This window comes from Lytechinus pictus, chromosome 1 (assembly GCF_037042905.1).
Source record: "Lytechinus pictus isolate F3 Inbred chromosome 1, Lp3.0, whole genome shotgun sequence".
Taxonomy (NCBI): Eukaryota; Metazoa; Echinodermata; class Echinoidea; order Temnopleuroida; family Toxopneustidae; genus Lytechinus; species Lytechinus pictus.
The window spans coordinates 38024488-38045057 of record NC_087245.1 but is presented as its reverse complement, the minus strand read 5'-3'; the positions used below and the strand labels follow the sequence as shown (position 1 = coordinate 38045057).

Below are 20570 nucleotides of genomic sequence, written 5' to 3'. Positions count from 1 at the left end.
AATTATGATCTAAAACTTTGTCCAGATGCTGAACAAATAATTTTAACAGAAATATGGGAAATTAATCTAAAATCTACATAAAAAATATAAATTATTGTTCTGATACTTTCAACAAATTAGTTACCTAAGATTGTAATCTTAAATTCTTATTTCAATTGCTGAATTCAAATTCATTCAACTTTATAATGGGTGGAAGGTAAGGTTTGATTAAGCTTAGACTACCTTATTATCTTAAACTACGATAACTTTATTATACTCTAGTTAATCAATCAACTTGGATCTATTCGACTAAGTGGAGGTTTGATTAAGCTTAGACTACCTTATCATCTTAAACTACGATAACTTTATCATACTCTAGTTAATCAATCAACTTGGATCTATTCGACTAAGTGGAGGTTTGATTAAGCTTAGACTACCTTATCATCTTAAACTACGATAACTTTATCATACTCTAGTTAATCAATCAACTTGGATCTATTCGACCTCCCAAGCTCGAGAAGATTCAGGTCAAAGTAAAAAGTATCCTAGCAAAAGTAGCAAGCAACTAACAATTGATGCCTAATTCGTCAACTTGGATCTACTCACTTCCCAAGCTCCAGTAGATTCAAGTCGAAGAACATACTCATCCTTAACTTCAAGTCACTGACAATTAAATTGGCTAACACTAATATCATCTTCATTCCTAACAATTACAGTTTATTTCTCAGTTTTAAGTATTCTACAAAGAAAACCTGGTAAAGAGCCAAGAAAATCTGAAGACTGAACCTCAATATATAACAGAATGTGTCAGTGTATGGTTAAGTAGAGCATTGGAGACCAAGTCATTCATAAGAGAGCCAAGAAATCGGCTTCAAAAGTTACTTCAAAAGTTTGAGTACAATAATGAAAATGACTAACAAAATCGAAAAAGAACCTATAACAAAAAATTATGGTAAAGGGTTCAAAAACATAAGCTGAAATGAACCATGGAAAGATTTGTAAGGAATGGAAAAATACCACTATACACACAGCCTATGAAAACAAGATGGCTTATTTGGGCGTGGCTACATGTGTCCCTAATGGAAAGTTCCTATCACTAAAGTACTGTACTTGTCAAAATATTATAACACACAACCCTATGGAACCAAGATGGTGGATTTGGGTGTGGCTACCTACTAATGGGGAATTCCTATCACTTAAGGACGTTCCACAGTTAAAGTGAAATCCATGTCATTTTCACCAAACTTTGCACATAGATACTTTAGAACCTGAATATTCGAAATATGCAAAAATTAACATAGGTCCATGTGCTTGATTTTTTGCTATAGAGCTTCAAAGTTCACCTAAATGGATGTTCTTAAGAATTGCGCATTCAAAAGAATTTGGCATTTTTAGACCTCGCAATATCACTACAATGGCCCGTATTCTGATAGCGTGGTTTAACTTAACCCTGGTCTAAGTGTGGTAATAAACTGCCATATTTAAACCTAGGTTTAAGTTTCGTATTCCGATAGCAAGGTTTAAGTTAACCCTGGTCTAAGTGTGGTAATAAATCCTCAAAAAGTTAAACTCGCGCAGGGGGTAGTTTAAGCCTGGTTTAAATCCAACAAATCATGGCCAACAATTTTTTAGAATTTATGCCTATATTGCATTACAAGCTACTTTCTCAGTTTTTAACCGATTTTCATGAAATTTGGAACACACATTGTTCTCAAGGTAAGGAGGTGTAAAAAAAAAATCCCCTTTTTTAGAGATTGTGTTGCCATGGCAACAGTATATTATGGCTAAAATTTTGCCGTTTAAAATACTTTCATCAGTTTTCTACCAATTCTCAAGAAAGTTGGCTCACACATTGGTTTTGAGGTAAAGATGTGCAAGACACATTTTTTAATGTGTCGGAAATTGTGTTGCCATGGTAACGGAATATTATGGCAAAAGCTACGCATAAATCTTGATGTTCCAACTACTTCCTCAGTTTTTAACCAATTCTCATGAAATTTAGCACATACATTAGTCTTATTGTGAAGATGTGCAAAACATATTCTATGCCTTAAGTATATAATTGCGTTGCCATGGTAACAACATATTAAATATCGAAAATTAGGTGAAAAACTTGTGGTTTTTATTACTTTAGAATTTTTAAACCATTTCTCATGATATTTGGCTCAGACATAAGTCTTTATGTGAAAATTTGCAAGACACATTTTTGCATGTGTCAGAAATTGTGTTGCCATGGTAACGGTATATTATGGCAAAAATTATGGAAAAAACTTGTAATTCCAACTACTTCCCCAGTTTTAACCAATTCTCATGAAATGTGGCACAAACATTAGTCTTGATGTGAAGATGTGCAAAATATATTTTATGAATTTATAAAAAAAATCATGTTGCCATGGTAACAAATCAAATATCAAAGTTAGATGAAAATCTAGTGATTTGACCTATTTAATCAGTTTCCAAGTGGTCAATTCCCTTAAAAATTTGGCACATACATTAATGTTGAGGTGAAGATGTTTAAGATATATTTTTGTCTGTATCAGAAATCGTGTTGCCATGGTAACAACATATTAAATAACAAAAATGAGGTGAAAATTTGGTAGTTCGAACTCCTTCATCTTTTTTCAACCAATGCTCATAAAATTTGGCACACAAATTAGTCTTGAGTTGAAGATGTGCAAGACATATTTTTGTATGTATCAGAAATCATGTTGCCATGGTAACAACATATTACATAATGAAATTAGGTGAAAATCTGAACTCCTTCATTAGTTTTCAACCAATTCTTATAAAAGTTGGCTCACACATTGGTTTTGAGGTATAGATCTGCAAGACATATATTTGTATACATGTGTTGGAAACTGTGTTGCCATGGTGACAGCATATTAAATCAATAAATGTGTAATCACATCTAATGGATTGAACTACTTCTTCATTTTGTGACATAGGCCTATGCTCATGAAATTTAGAACACTAGGTTTTGACTTGAGGTAAAATAATCTGCAAGGCACATTTTCTCATTCATCAAAATATGTGTTTGTATGGTAACCACACACACCAAAATAAGATTACGACAATGCTAACTGTTGTTTGGCTACACAGAGAACTACATAGTACATGTAGCTGTAGGCTTAGTACTATTTTAAGGGAGTGCTAGACCTCTAGATCTCGAACTACAGTCCCTAGCTTTAGATCTAGGCCTAGATTTAGATCCTTTTTAGATCTAGTAATAGAAATAATCCAACAGATCTGTAGCCTACTTCCTTTAAAGGCCTAAAGTTAGATGAGTAGATCTACTGTAGACTAGCCTACATTTACTTTTTTTATTTTTAGAATCTACATTGAGCATGTTGAGAGTCTACAAACCTCTAGATCTAGACCTATTACATGTAGACCTAGACTGATATAGATCTAGTTCTAGGTCTAGATAGGGTCTAACTTTTAGTCTAAGTTATTTAGTCAACTAGATCTAGGCCAGCGTTAGACATTCTAGATCATACAGTAGACTAGATCAGCCAGTCCTAATGTTAGGGCTACCGGCTAGGCTAGAAATAGAATCTAGAAAGAATAGATAGCACAGACAAACGTTAGGCCAAGATCTAAATTCTCACATAAATCTAGGCCAGGCCTAGTCTAGTCAAGAATGAGCTGTTGGTCTAGGTTTAGGCCTGTTTTCTAGTCCTGGATCTGGAAACCTAAACGAGTCCCAAAAAAATGTTTAAATAAAAAACTCTTCAAAGAAACAGATATGGACCTAAAACAGGAGTAGATAGATGTCTAGGACTAATTCTAAATTTAGCCAGGCCTAGTTACTTGGCAAGCAATGCAGCGATAGTCAGATCTAACACTGCAGAGTGCAGACAGGAATAACCGTTGTTTCTGGGGATTTATTTTAAAAATTCTGACATTTTACTGTCGTATCACATTGCCTTGGTGAGAGAGGCCAACATAGACTGTCATAGTTCAGCGAACAACCAATACAGAGACTGTTCAAAGCTTTTTGTCTAAGAGTATCAGATCTATTCCACTAGATCTAAGGTTAGAATAATCTATATCTATCCCTGTCCCAGACCCAGAGACTGTTCAAAGCTTTTTGTCTAAGTCTAACTCTAAGACAAATCAGATCTATTCGTATTCCACTAACTTTGTTACACTTAAGGTTAGAATAATAATCTATATCTATCCCTGTCCCTAAGCTACATGCAAGCCAGCCTAAGACAAGTCCTGAATTTTGTTCTAGGCCTAGACCAATATTTATCTTCAGTTCAGTCTCGGTTGCTCCACTAACTCACTAGACTACGTATCGTAGACACGTTTTGCTTCAGTAAAGTAACTGTCAAACTCAAAACAATGTTCAATTCTCCTCCAAACAATTGGGCCTAGGCTAGATCTAACTAGGCCTATAGGCCTAATGTTAGACCCAAGACTTCTCTCAAAAGTTAAAAATAATTCCCTTACTTAAAGTTAGAATAAAGACGTCGACCTCTTAACTTATTGTTTTAGATCTAGGACTAGAGTCTAGACTCTAGTCTAGAGAGTAGAGTATGGTTGAGGGGAATCTATTCAATTTAGATTTTGACAAACATGAAAAGCAATGAATGGGACTGATACACAAAAAACTGTGCAAGTCACTCGGTTTGGGGTTGAAATGTTTTAGTAATTAACAAAAATAAAGAAAAATTTAATGAAAATTTCTTACCATATATGGGTGATGAATGCTTTTTTTCACTACAATAGTTGTCATTAGTTTCCATAAAATCCCAATTTTTAAGAAAAAACAACTTTAATAACATTTTTTTCAACTTTGTTGCAATCATCCCTGCACTCTGCAGCAGTAATTTACCAAAAAGGTGCTAGTCTTGGTTAAAAGAGGGTTATTATTTCCAAAAAGAATTTTAAACCCGGGTTTAACCCAGGTTTAGTTAAACCCGGCTATCAGAATACCAAAATAATTAAACTACACTTAGACCAGAGGTGAGGTTTAGAGGAGGTTTAGTTAAACCAGGGTTAACTTTAGACTAGGGTTAAATTAAACCTGCTATCAGAATACGGGCCATTGAGTTTAAACCTATATTACTCAGTCAAAATACATGAAAAAGTCATCAAATTTTGCAAGAGAGTTAATCATTGTATTGTTAGAATGGAGAATCTATTTATAGTACTATTTGTTTGCAATTTTAAGTCTAACAGCACTGTCAGTTCTTAAAAATGGCGTAAGAGATAACAAAAACCCAATCTCAAAAATGTGAAATTTCAATAACAAACTACAAAAGTACAAAAAATGCTGCACTTTATTCAAAATCCATGTCATTTTCACCAAAATTTGCAAAGTTGTAGAGGAAGGTATACATAAGAGGTGCAAACATTAAAAAATAGGGGTTCATGTGCTTGTTTTCAAACTATCAGTATTTTTATTAGAGAAAATGTGCTTTAGTTAAACCCGGCTATCAGAATACCAAAATAATTAAACTACACTTAGACCAGAGGTGAGGTTTAGAGGAGGTTTAGTTAAACCAGGGTTAACTTTAGACTAGGGTTAAATTAAACCTGCTATCAGAATACGGGCCATTGAGTTTAAACCTATATTACTCAGTCAAAATACATGAAAAAGTCATCAAATTTTGCAAGAGAGTTAATCATTGTATTGTTAGAATGGAGAATCTATTTATAGTACTATTTGTTTGCAATTTTAAGTCTAACAGCACTGTCAGTTCTTAAAAATGGCGTAAGAGATAACAAAAACCCAATCTCAAAAATGTGAAATTTCAATAACAAACTACAAAAGTACAAAAAATGCTGCACTTTATTCAAAATCCATGTCATTTTCACCAAAATTTGCAAAGTTGTAGAGGAAGGTATACATAAGAGGTGCAAACATTAAAAAATAGGGGTTCATGTGCTTGTTTTCAAACTATCAGTATTTTTATTAGAGAAAATGTGCTTTCTAAAACACCAAAAATGTGCCAAATGCTTTGTATCTATGTGAAGACAAAAAACAAAACCACTCTACCATTTATTCAAACTCGGGGTCATATTCGTGATTCTTGGCAGCATTGCAGAGTAAAGTATGTCAAAATTGTAGACATATTTTTAAAAATGGTCCATGGAATAATTCCAGTTTTTTAGCTTCATAAAATAACGCATCGGATCTGTAGTTAGCATGCAGATGATGAGAAAAATCAGCTCATAACCACAGCTAATTAATCGCCTGTTCATCCATTGTGACGTCAGCGCGCAGAGTGTAAAATATGCGCAGATCATAATGCGCACAAACATAACTGTGGAACGTCCTTAAACTACTGTACCTATCATTAAACTACATTCCTTTACCTTTCCCTCCCCTAACAAATTCTAATGCCGACTACGCCATTTATTGTATCGTGGCCTATAAACTTAGACTGTAAACTATGATAACTTATGCGCTATAAATCTAACCTTAAGATATGGATCTCGAAGTCGATGAAGGCCTGGAATGCTCAGGAAGATGAAGTCGAAGAGGTCGTTGCAGAGCGCTCTGGGTCCTAGCTGTAGTGTAGCTGCCGGGGTATGGTGCTTCCTCAGGCTGGTACGCTTTCAGCGGTGGATCCATGCACACTCAATAACAACTCATAACAACTAACCTAACTAAAAACTGTCTCCTATTTATACCCTATGCCTTACTAGGAGTTACTGCCAAGCATGGGTGAGCAAGGCATGATGTTATAATAGAGCCCTATAAATTGCCCATTGCAGCAGCTTAAAGCTAACATAACCCAGAAGGAAAAACCAGTATAAGACCAGTAAAACTTTTTACTGGTTTCCAGTAGAATTTTACTGGTTTCCAGTATATTTTTACTGGACCAGTTGATTTTTAACTGGACCAGTAAATTAAAAATCAACTGGAGACCAGTTCAAACAAATGCATTCCAGTTGAAGCAATTAGTAATACCAGTTAAATTGTTTTTCATCAAACTGGTGTTACTGGTCCAAAATAATGACTTTATTTCAAGTCAGATCATTTGACGAATTATGGAAAATGAATCTTGCAATTTAGAGAAAGTTATTATCATTATTATTGTTATCATCATTCTTCTTATAATTATCATGATTATTATTATTATGATTATTATGATCATTGTTGTTATCATTCTTATTACTGTTATCATTGATATTGATATTGTAATTATTATTATTGATATTATCATGATTATCAAGTATTAACATTATCATTAAAATAATTATTTCCTTTAATTATGATTAAGATCAAAGCAAGATATATTCCTCTGATATAGTCAACTAGGTCTAAAGTAATTCATTGTTTGAAATTGAACTGGTCAAGACCAGTAATACCAGTAATTCTGATGATGCTGATCACGTGGTTTACCTCATTTGCATATCCTATTTTAAAAAGAAAAATCAGGATATAGAATGGAATATCCTTGCAATGGCACTCATTGTTGTTTAAAAAATTTCCAAATGAGTGTGTGAACTAATTCACAATGAAAATGTGTAATTTCATCACATTTAAAATAACAGCTGAAAGATTAATTTACTAACCATCTTTTCTATCACATTTCACTGAACATGGTATATAACAAACCACATGCATGTAATAAATTGATCCAGTTAAGGCCAGTACGAGGACCAGTTCGAGGACCAATCAGACCAGTAGAAAATACCAGTAAAGGCCAGCTTGAATTGGATAGCAGTATGAAGACCAGTGAGACCAGAAATAAGACCAGTATAAAATTCCAGTAATTCAAGACCAGTTTAATTTTTAACTGGACCGGTAAAATTTTAACTGGACCAGTATGACCAGTTAGACCAGTAAACCAATTTCCAGAGTTACCAGTTAAAATTCTACTGGTCTAAATGGTCCAGTGGAACTGGTTTTTCCTTCTGGGAATACAAGGGATGCATTGACATTAACATCTTGTATCCAAGAGAGGGGAATGTCTGTTGTTATAGTAGAGGCTGTGTTCACACAGTATACAATCAAGATTAAGGGAAGTGTTCACATGATACATGTACATAGAATTAGTGCTTGTCTCTACTACGTCATTACTTTAGTTACAATTTATACCGTAGTTGATTTTACTATTACAAAACATGACACAATTATCAATAGGTGGTACGCAATAAGAAGCTCTGTTCCAATTCCAGTTAATAAATATCACCAGTCATTCCAAACCAAATCCACTTCCCTTGAAAATGTTTAATATGTAATGGAGAACTAACATACTGTACCGTCTCTCTTTCTGTCCACCGTGCCAGTGATGACAGCAAGGCCAAGGAAAAGGGTTGTTGAGAGGCCAAATCACAGGCACAGCTTACCACCAGCTGACATGATTACGTAACACTTGCGCACTGATCTTATGCAACTTTTGGTGTCTGAAAATGGCGATGTCTATGCTGTGAAACCGGTTAAAAATTGTAAATTTTCACGCTAAAACAACAGTTAATTGATCCGCGTAAAGTGGCGATTTAAGCACAGGAGGTTAGATGTGACTTCTATCCATCTTGCAGTGAATTTTTACTTCGATAATGCTTAATTTTGCGGGACAACCGGGCCGATTGGCTCCGAGTTTGGGAAGACTTGTCAGCGGCTCCAGCACATTCAGCAGTTCAGTCTCAGCCAGCGCTTCGCCGTTCATCCCTATCCAGGGACCGCACGCTCAAGCTTCCAGCCGTGTCCGTGGTCTTTGGTTTTCATGCTCTCGTTACTTTGTTAGTAAATGTACATTTTTGTAGATTAAACGTTAAGAAAGTCGTTTTTGTTAATGGACCATATCTCACTGTTATGTAAATTAATATTTAGACTTGGACTTTAGAATACTTATAAAATATTTATTGAAAAAAGAAAATGATATTGATAATTATGAATTTTAATTTTTATAACTTGAAAGAAAGGTGTTTTTTGTTAGTTTAAATGAGAAGGCCCAGACTATACCTCACTCTTGTAAATATTCATGTACCATATACGTACATATGTTGCCTTTGGGGAAGTCACCATATGATGGATGCTGGATACTCGGCACTTGACATCCAATCCATACAGGAGAACAAAAACAATACTACACCACATGTGGTATGTTAATCTTATTTATGAAGAAGAGGAAGTTGAGCAATGTCTTGCAAGAATCAAGTTGAAATGTCAAAGCTTTTGTCACAAACACTCGACTCTTCTCCTATTTGTTCTAACGTTTTCTCTTTTTTTTCTCTTCATTTCCTTTTTCCTTCCCCTATTTTTTTCTTTCATAAATTTTAGTGTATAAAGCTGTTGCAGCAGTCTGAAACAATTAAAAAATATATTGAAAGTGCTTCTAGATTCTGTGGGAATACAGAAATTAGTTCAGAGCAAGACATAACATTATTTTTCTGATATCCTATTAAAATCTAGCTATCTTTAATGAATTAGATCTGTTTGATAAGTACAAGGCAACAATACATGTATCTCTTTTTATACTTCGGATACTTGTTCGGGAATATACTGAACGAAGTCATTATGACTGTATTCAGTTCCAAATTCCTTCTCCTCTTTAGGTTGGCCGGATGACATACACATTAACATCAAATACTAGGTCAAACTAGTATTTTGTTTGTGAAAGAATTGGTACCTTGTCTTGGTTAAATTACATAATCATAAAGTCCCTTTGGAATTTCATAGAAAGTAGGCTAAATGTTAAGAAATATGTCCGAGCTTCACAAGAATTGACTGTTATTAAATACTTTTGTAGGCAGTTGTACTTTATATTATGCTGATGGTTTGTCAAATCAAGATCCATCAAGACCCATTTGATTATTTTGTAGATAAGCAAGTATTATATTTGGTTAATTGTAGTTTAATTGTAATTGTACTTAAAAAAAAACATGTTTGAAAATATGAATAAAATGTGATTTTTTTCCCTCTTTTTTTTATATTTCAACAGCATTGTACTCAAAGACCAATGATAAGCAGAGTAGAGGCATCAACGTCACTTCTCAACTTCTGTCGAGTGTCGTGTCTGTCCTTAGACCATTGTGTATCTCAATCATGTCATCAAAGATTCTTAGGAACATCAAGCCCATGCAATGTAAATATTCACTCAAGAGGAAATTCACCCTGACAAAGGCCTAGTAATAGAAACAATAGACGTTAGAGAATAAAATTCAGTCAAGGTTTGATCTAAATCAATCAGATAATTATTATAAGATAGTTTTGAATTTTTGAAATTACAATATTGTGGCGTCATATGCAAAGTTGTGTGACTTTAGCTTTTTGTGTAGGCCTGATTTGATTGTACAAAAGTACAAATTCAACTATTTTCATTTGAGCTCTCTCACACCCCTGAAAGTGCCATCAGCTGCCCCATAGGGCTTGTATTATAAATTCCACAAATTCCCATTTATAATGGGTCATAATGTCTGAAAATATTTGAATTATAGAATATATATTATCTTAATATCTGATGATATTAAAAATGCTTAAGTTACACCATTTTCGATTTTCTGTGAAAATGGCCTTTTATGGAATTCATATCACATCACAGATAATAAGCAAAGAGGAGAAAATTATCTACCATTTGATAAATATTCATTGAATTAGCTATTTTGAGACTCTATTGGCGGCAATGATCAGAGAAACACTACAGTTCCATCGCTGTAAGGGATGATTAATGGAGATACTACATTTTATCATGTGGATTGACTTTTGACCAATCCTATAGCACAATTCTCAGTATGCATTTTGAATATAATGCCCAATAGAAAAAAAAATCTTAAAAAATACATGTAGAAGGTATTCAAAATCATTGTAGTTGGCTGTAGATTACTTTGAAGATTACATGAAAGAATACTCATAAACTTCACTATACAGACACTCTAGGAATGTTCTGCTTGTTCTGTATTATAAAGAAAAATGGTTAAAGCTGTTTTTACAATCTACACTTCTCTTTTTTCTCTCTCCAGGCCTTGACCAAGAGGTCTACCTTACTTCCAGAGGAGAAACCAGGAATAATGACTCGAATGTTAGATTCAGTTGGGATAAGTGGGAATTTCAGATTCAACAGATTTGTGAGTTCCTTTCTCTCCAGCTGTTAATTTTATGTAATGTTGACAGTTTTATTGTTTTAATGGATGATTTGATATTTGTTCTTACGACGATTGCTCCTGACTCAATTTCTTGTATTAAAAAGACATACATTGTAAACCTGTATTCTGATGTCAAGATTAACTTGCTAGCTAAAATGATGGGAAGCTGAAAGTATCGACAAAAATTGTGAGTGACTGATGTTATCAACTCTCTCATTTGCATATCACTGAGTTGTGCATATCACTGTTTTGTAAAAATTAAGTAAAACTTTTAAATGTTATAAACTTCTTATTTTACTTCCAAATTTTGATGAAATTTTCAGCATTATGTTTGTTTGATCTTTCTCTTTTGATTCAAATCAACATTTTTCTGAGGTGGACTTGTCTTTTCAGAAATTCAGCTCTATTTAGCAATACTGCACCCATTGAAAATGTGGAAAAAGAATCATGCTGCGAAAGCTGTTTGAATGTTCAAGTTTATTTATTTAAAACCCCAAAAAATTCAGATTTTAATCAGAATAAATATTTATACAATGCAAATGAGTACATAAACACGTATCAATTAGATTATAGACAAATTGGTTTTAGGACCCATATAAAAGCAAGGCTTATGAGTGGGGCCTTGGAATACTTAATATGGTTATCGCTGATGTGGTTTACGGTACACCATGTGGAGTGTTATAGAAACAGTGGATAGAAGGAGAGAAGAAATGGATAGGCGAGAAAGTGGAGATTTGAGAGTAGAGTATTCTTTCTTGAAAGTAGTCCTGAAAAGGACTGTAAACCAGGAAAGATTGAGTAGTAGAGAACAGCTTGAGTAGTAGAGCTAGTGAGGAGATGCTGGCTTGCGTCGGCGAGTAGAGATGATGAGTAGTAGAGAGACTCGACGTTTCGGATAGGTTGACTGTCCGTCTTCAGTAGGATGTACTAATCTACAAAATAAAATAAGGTTAAGATGTTAGAATGGAAAACTATTTACAAACACACATACATGCACACACACACACACACACACACACATGCACATAGTTAATATTAATGAGTAGGTCATCAACTTAAATGCAAAAAAAGTACTAAAATACATATTGAAGGAAAATGATCATGTCAGTGTCAGTTTTATTTTCATTATTTTCACAGAAAATGAGAGTTGCTGGACTGAATATGTATCAAGCTTGTGCAGATGGGTATGATTTTGAAACATTCTTTAGAGGTGAGTAAAGCTTATCTTCTGTTTTGGTAAATCCCCCAAAGTACATGTCTCTATTTCAATTCATAGATTACTTGAATGTGTATGCCCTATAACATTATTTAGAGGTGAGTAAAGTTAAAGCTTACATGTATCTTCAGTTTTTGTAAATCCCCAAAGTTCATGTCTCTAGACCCATTCCAATTTATAGATTACATGAATGTGCATGCCTATAATGTAGAGGATGTTAAATAAAATATATATTTAATGATTTGATAAAAGTGTAGCTAAACACATGTAGTTGCAACAGAATGATTTTATAAGAAAGTCTTTAAAATCAAGGTTAATTTTCACCATGTCATAATTTGTAGATCTAGATCGGATTCATTTACACGTGGAGTGATAACAAACTGCAAATTATTTCATGTAGCTTCGAATTTCTAAAGAAGTACAAAAGAATACATGCACTGTAGCCTGTGGTGGCGACATGTGATGCCGCCAGTTTCATGGGGAGGGTTATTTGTGTTAAAATAGATCATTGAGAAATAGTAACATTTTAAATTTCAATTTTGAAATGTGGTTATTGAACACATCAAGAAGTATATCTCAGAGCATTATTGTGTCCTGATATTGGCTGAAATATTGTATGTTAACAGTTTTAAAGTGAAAAACCCCAGAATTTGACAATTTTCAAATCAGCATTTTACAAATTTCCACACACTTCCAAGAGTAGGTTGGGGGGAATATTTTATTTGTGTTAAGTGTCACAGTTAGGCCACATGCGGCCACTCAAGTAATTAAAAATCGTATTTGATAAATATTGCAACATTTAATTTTGCTTTCCCCTGTAAATGTTTTAACATTACTCTGCAAAATCATGAAATCTGAGCCGAAAAATTATCAATTATGAAGATCATGAGCATTGTGTGGGACAGTGTATTATTACTGTATTGCTTGGAAAAAAGATCCAACACCTGGTTGAAATACCATGTTCATTTACACCATTTCTATAAAGAAATTACACATTTTCTACCTGAATGACTAGGCATATACAAACACTTGGGGGATCATTTTATTGGATTCTGTTTTAAGTAATTTTTAGATTGTTACCACAACTTGCACTTATGTTTAAATGAGTAGCCTACGATTGATGATTGATACTTGACCATTTTGTCTGTATTGTTCAACCCACAGCATGCAACATGCCTGATACTCTATTTTCATGGTTCTTAATCATGGAGCTTCATGTATGGTAAGCTACCCAGTGAAAAAAAAAATTTCATTCAATCTTTCATTCTCTTTCTTCTCTAAATCACCTACCGATATGTCAGATTAAAGAGCTGGGGAATATTTGTGTATAATGGTGCAATCTTTTGTTATTGTTCGCTAATTTATTTTGGATCATTTGTGAATCTAACGACAAAAAAATGCAAAATTAAAGAAATGTGGGTGAGGATGTACTCCGTGCTGTACATTGGAGCTTCATTGTTTCTTTGAAAGCAAGATGACTTGATATCAATGATGTCGTATGGGTTAATTTGTTTCGATGTGTCTGCCATCATATGTTGAAAAAATACTAAAAGCACACATGGAAGTACTTCGAAAAGAAATTTAACTCTCTTAGCTCTGCCTGAATTCAACTTGATGATTAATTTTAAGTTTATTTTTCCCTTTAATTTAAGTCTTAATGCTCTAGTTTCAATCCCAAATGTGGATTATAAAGCAAATAATCGCCTTATGGTTGCAGCGGATGGATAGACTATCACTTCCTCAGTAAAATGAATGGACACACTCAACCTCACTTTGGACTGATAGCTACATTCAGATCGACACAGAAACAAATGAATTTCCCATAAATTCTCCAACATTAAACTATTTGGTACTGCTTTGACTAATGGCATGATACATTATTTGTTTTATTTTTGTTCTATTTATAGGATGTGCATGGTGAGATTAAAGCAAGAAGGACGTGAAGGGAAATACATGACTCACTATCTTATCCTCTCAATGTGGCACGATATTCAGGCTCGAGGGAAGCTCATGGGGGTAAGTACTATTCTCTTCTTGCTTATTAGAGAGGTGCTGTGGCCGAGTGGATAAGTCTCTAGACTTAGGACCACAAGTTCTAGGGTTCAATTCTCACCACAGCACTCATCCTTTGTTAAGGCATTTATATACATTTGCCAATCTCCATCTAGGTGAAATAAATGGATACCTGGTAGGAAAGAATTCCTTGAATGCTTGAGTGCCCGATCAGGGTAGACATGCTAAAGCCGGGTTATAATAAGCAGCACTTGGAAACATTGTATTAAAATCTATGTAATTATTGCATGTTATTTTTATTAGTGACAGTTTTCTCTTTTTAGGGTAGATGAGATATATACATGTATGTCAGTGCAAATGGATGCAGCCCTTATACTTTAAACCCACTCCCCCAACCACTGAAAATATAGATATTGATGAAAAGAAATAAAAATTGAAATTATATCCGCTCCATGGATTAGGTATCAAAGGTTCATAAATTGAGAATCTTTTTTTTTTCTTCCTAGATTCCATCAGTTAAGATGAAGGAGAGTTTGTCTAAGATGGTCGAGCAGTTCAATGGTGCCCTCTTTGCCTATGATGAGGTAAGAATAAAACTATTAATTATCTGGGCCCCGTCTTACAATGAGTTACGATTGATCAAATCAATCTCAACTTCATGGAAATCCATCCATACTATAATTTGTTTCTACAGGAAATTTGCACAAACTCCTACTTTAACAAAGAGAATCACACTGAATATTTTCAAGAGAATGATGGATGTATGAATGAACATCATATCTAGAAAGTATTTTGAACTAACTTGCATTTTAGATGTTGACGTTGCTGGGCGTCCATAGTTGTGGTTGATTGGATCAATCGCAACTCTTTGTTACTTGAATTAATGCATGAAAGTTTTTCTGTCCATAGGGACGTTTCGTTTCATAGAGGTATAAGTGTGACTAAAAATGGCACTTGAATTTCCAGTTGCCTATGGTGTATAACGCATCACCACATTGGTCAGATCATGCGCAGAGAACATGCACTGTCTTGCTGTCATCAATGAAATCGCATGTTAGATACTGTTTTCGTGTTGCATTTAAGCAAGACTCTTTTAAGTCACACTTTTCCTCTTGTGAAATCCCTCCCAGGTCTATTTGAATAGAACTTCTTTGTCTGCAGTCATAGGTCTTGCATCACTTATTTATTTGTGTTTGGACCATATATTTACAAACTGAGTTTATCAAGTAAAAATCAAATTTGAATCTAGTTGTGTCCTGTGAAAAGAGATGGCTGGATTTATCTTCCACTAGGAGCAATCTCTTATCTCCTCTGCTCATTTTGATGCATCCCCCATCCTCAACCCAAGAACCCTCCTACTCTCGTCCTTCACTTGCTCCTTCCATGTCTTCTTTGGTTGTACCTTCCTTGATCCTCCCAGATGTACTTTGATGGATCCTTTTTTTTTATCTCTCTCTCTCTTTTAGGGATTACTGTCAAATGACAAGGTATTAGCAGCTGCGTTGTGGAGGAACCTTTTCCTTCGAAACTGTGATGATCCAGAGCGATTGGCTAATATGGTTGAATATGTCAGGCAACAGGTAACCATTCCCCTCATCAACAATGTCACCCACACACACACACCCCCTTCCACACCCTCACACAGTCAATATGTCAGGCAACAAGTTCCAATCTAACCACTCTCCTTGTCAAGAATGCCCTCTATCACCCACATGCACACCCACAGTCAATATGTCAGGCAACAGGTACCAATCTAACCTTTCTCGCCATCAAGATTACCCCCTACCACCCACACACAGTCAATATGTCAGGTGACAAGTTCCAATCTAACCACTCTCCTCATCAAGAATACCCTCTATCACCCACATGCACACACACACACACAGTCACTATGTCAGCCAACAGCTACCAATCTAACCATTCTCCTCATCAAGAATACCCTCTACCACCCACACACACTGTCACTATGTCAGCCAACAGCTACCAATCTAATCATTCTCCTTACCAAGAATACCCTCTACCATTCTCATTCATGCTCACACACAGTCAATATATCAGTCAACAGCTATCAATCTAACCATTCTCCTCATCAAGAATACCTTCTACCACCCACACACACTGTCACTATGTCAACCAACAGCTACCAATCTAATCATTCTCCTTACCAAGAATACCCTCTACCATTCTCATTCATGCTCACACACAGTCAATATGTCAGGCAACAGCTATCAATCTAACCATTCTCCTCATCAGGAATACCCTCTAACACCCACACACACACACAGTCACTATGTCAGCCAACAGCTACCAATCTAATCATTCTTACCAAGAATACCCTCTACCATTCTCATTCATGCCCACACACAGTCCATATGTCAGGCAACAGCTACCAATCTTACCATTCTCCTCTTCAACCATAACCTCTACCACCCACACCCACCCACACACACACAGCTAACAGCTACCAATCTGTGCTCTCATCAAGAATACCCTCTACCACCCACACACACAGTCAGTTTGTCAGGCAACAATCTAACCATTCTCCTCATCAGGAATACCCTCTACCACCCACACACACTGTCACTATGTCAACCAATAGCTACCAATCTAATCATTCTCCTTACCAAGAATACCCTCTACCATTCTCATTCATGCTCACACACAGTCAATATATCAGGCAACAGCTATCAATCTAACCATTTTCCTCATCAAGAATAACTTCTACCATCCTAAATCCCCCCCCCCACACGCATACATAATTAACTGCTATTACAAATGATGCTTAATTTAGAATTATTTAATTCTAACACAAATGAGGAAAATTAAATCGCCACCAAAATTTCCAGAACCAATTAAATGTAGATCTGGATAGAGCCAAGTCAACTGGGCACCCATAGCCTTGGTCATTTTTGGCCTTGGATTAAGTTATTCAATGGGTAACTGAGAAAGATTTTTGTCTCACCTGCATAGCAGAGTGAGACTATAGGCGCCGCTTTTCCGACGGCGACGGCGGCGGCGGCGGCGACGGCGGCGGCGACGGCGACGGCGGCGTCAACACCAAATCTTAACCTGAGGTTAAGTTTTTGAAATGACAGCATAACTTAGAAAGTATATGGACCTAGTTCATGAAACTTGGCCATAAGGTTAATCAAGTATTACTGAACATCCTGCCTGAGTTTCATGTCACATGACCAAGGTCAAAGGTCATTTAGGGTCAATGAACTTAGACCATGTTGGGGGAATCAACATCAAAATCTTAACCTAAGGTTAAGTTTTTGAAATGTCATCATAACTTAGAAAATATATGGACCTAGTTCATGAAACTTATACATAAGGATAATCAAGTATCACTGAACATCCTGCATGAGTTTCACGTCACATGACCAAGGTCAAAGGTCATTTAGGGTCAATGAACTTTGGCCGAATTGGGGGTATCTGTTGAATTACCATCATAACTTTGAAAGTTTATGGATCTGATTCATGAAACTTGGACATAATAGTAATCAAGTATTACTGAACATCCTGTGCAAGTTTCAGGTCACATGATCAAGGTCAAAGGTCATTTAGGGTCAATGAACTTTGGCCAAATTGGGGTATTTGTTGAATTACAGCCATAAATTTGAAAGTGTGTTGGTCTAGTTCATAAAACTTGGACATAATAGTAATCAAGTATCACTGAACATCCTGTGCGAGTTTCAGGTCACATGATCAAGGTCAAAGGTCATGTAAGGTCAAAGAACTTTGGCCACGTTGGGGGTATTTGTTGAATTGCCATCATATCTCTATAAGTGTATTGGTCTAGTTCATAAAACGTGGAAATAAGAGTAACCAAGTATCACTGAACATCTTGTGCGAGTTATAGTAGTTTTCAAAATCAGCACTGCTGCTATATTGAATCGCGTGATGCAGGTGAGACGGCCAGAGGCATTCCACTTGTTTATATTCCAATGTCACAAGTCAACACTGCTGCTGCTATATTGAAATGCATAAATGCTGGTGAGACTGCCAGGGGCATTTCACTTGTTTTTTATATATACTGCATCTAGACATGCCATTTTATGTTTCACTCGGTTAATGTTACATTGTCTTTGTTTCTACGCTTGACAGGTTCAATACCTCGACAGTCTAGACAGCAGTAAACTTCTTCAGGTTGGTCGGATCAAATGGCAACCTTACACTGGTGGGATACCAGACTCTGATGAACCACTCCCGAAAGCTGCCTCCATTGAAGATGAACTCAACATCCCTGAGGTCGACAAAGTGCCAGTTTCATGAGAGTCTACCGTACTCTCTGATTGTAATATTTGATTCATTGCTTGGTCGCACCATTTTCATGAGGACCTACTGGGGAGATTGTAGACACCAAAAGCTGTGTCAATTAAAAGATGAACTCAAGGTTGACAAAGTACCAGTTTAACAAGTGTCTACTCTCATTGTAATATATGATTTATTACTTGTTCGCACCAGTTTCACAAGGACCTACTGGGGGATATTGCAGACTCTAAAAGCTGCCTCTACTGAAGATGAACTCAATATACCTGAGGTTGACAAAGTGACAGTTTCATGAGGACCTACAGGGGATATTGCAGACTCCAAAAGCTGTCTCAATCAAAAGATGAACTCAAGATACTTGAGGTTGACAAAGCACCAGTTTCATGAGCATCTTCTCTCATTGTACCATTTGATTGGTGGATTGGTCATATCAGTTTCTGGAGGATACACGGGGGAAGACCAGACTTAAGTGAACCACTCCCCGAAGCCACCTCAATTGAAGATGAACCCAGTATACCAGAGGTCAACAAAAACATGAGGACCCAGTCTTTTTATGCTTTCTGAATGAATACTTTGCTTAGCTAGAGCTGTGATTGAGTTTATAGATTCTGCTGTGGACACCAGTTAAACCCTTGCTTTACTGAATGCTCTTTCAGCAAAATCTGTGTGATGAATTATGTATATTTGAGAATGTGAATGAAATTGAAATGTGATTTTGGACTACTTTACCATGTTCAATTAGTTTATTTTGTGTCCCCTACATTCAAGTATTTATTTATAATGTGAAATTGGCAAGTCCTACAGTTTAGATAACCAAACTTGCCCAGTGTTCCTGTTAAATAGGAACATCCCTATTTGAGAGAAAAAGAAAATAGTCATTTTCTCCATGTTTTCCTATTTCTGTGAAAAATTATCTATAGTAGTATTGAATAAAAATTTAAGAATGTTCAAATTTCTGGGAATTTCTTAGTGTTTTGTTCCTATTTCTTGACCATCAGAGTTGGCAGGTATGGACTACATAATAGCTTCCATCTGTCCGTAAGTCTTGGAATATGAGAATTATGACCAAAAAACTATACCTTAGATACATGTATTCAGGTTACAAGATAGGGGAATCAGTTATGCTGGGATGAGAGACCCGCGGGTCGTAATGATTTAGTTTGCTTTTCACTCCTCCTTTATGTCCGACACCAGACATAAAATAATGAGAACTATTTTATATAAGTTTGTTTAGGAAGCAACTATTTCAGTTTAAAAGTTTGAGTATGTGTATATGGCTGTGATACCTATGTTTATTACAAGAATTTATTATGCTCTACTTTCTATTTAAGAAAAATCACAGCTTTTTGGCAATTTTTTTTACAAGTTAAGATTACTCTCGATATAACAATATTATGGATGCGGGTGCTGTCTGCACATCATTAATCTAGCTGTATTCTTTTTTTTTTTAAATCTCACTCTACGTTAGACTAACCATGAATAATCAATCTATCATGCCATACCTGTATTATGCATGATCTTAAAATTGGTTTGATGACAAATTATATATGAACTTAACATGCCTGTCTGTATTTTGTAAAATAACGATAAATAATGAAAGTCAATGAGTGAATGTGTTTTTGCCATTTACTTTGTTTGAAAATTTCATTATTTATTGTTTTATGCCAATTCATGGACTTTTCGACATATTTCTTGAACGATATATATATATTTACCTGTGATTGTTGAATAAAAAATTTGAAGTTTCCAATTGTTTGAATGTTTTTTTTCTTTTTATTTCTGAATGAGTGTCCAGTGCACTCCAAAGGTCACCTGAAAAAGATTTTTTTCGAGCTGTCTGTTCTTGGTGTTTTTTCTCACAACTTAGAGCTTGGCTCATGTATGAATGTGAGTGGTGATTATGGTTGGTTTTGAGATGATTAATTTTTGAGCAGTTAAGTTTTCCAAGCTCATTAAGTCTACCTGAAAATGGACCGTTCTAACAAAGAAAGAACAGTTTGATTGACTTCGAATAGGGTTGAAGGCATTGTTTAGTATTGATTTA

The 20570-nt window shown here is 35.3% G+C and overlaps 2 protein-coding genes across 4 annotated transcripts in view; one reads left to right on the top strand and one right to left on the bottom strand.

Annotated features, from left to right (window-relative positions):
- LOC129283501 (lipid droplet-associated hydrolase-like) overlaps positions 1–8328 on the bottom strand; it is a 41377-nt gene extending 33049 nt beyond the window's left edge. Inside the window, exon 1 of one of the 3 annotated variants that reach the window (XM_054919339.2) lies at positions 8198–8328. The gene's annotated coding sequence lies outside the window, so the exon portion shown is untranslated. Of the gene's footprint in view, positions 1–8193 lie in introns of all 3 variants that reach the window. The other 2 variants (XM_054919305.2, XM_064102185.1) reach the window with 2 other exon arrangements.
- On the top strand, positions 4782–20276 carry LOC129262264 (ubiquinol-cytochrome-c reductase complex assembly factor 1-like). The gene is made up of 9 exons (XM_064102177.1): positions 4782–8682; positions 9885–10028; positions 10903–11007; positions 12163–12235; positions 13406–13463; positions 14149–14257; positions 14761–14838; positions 15721–15834; positions 18362–20276. The coding sequence occupies exons 1-9, from the start codon at positions 8500–8502 to the stop codon at positions 18527–18529; spliced, it is 1032 nt and encodes a 343-aa protein (XP_063958247.1). The 5' UTR covers positions 4782–8499; the 3' UTR covers positions 18530–20276.
- The last annotated feature ends 294 nt before the right edge of the window (positions 20277–20570 follow it).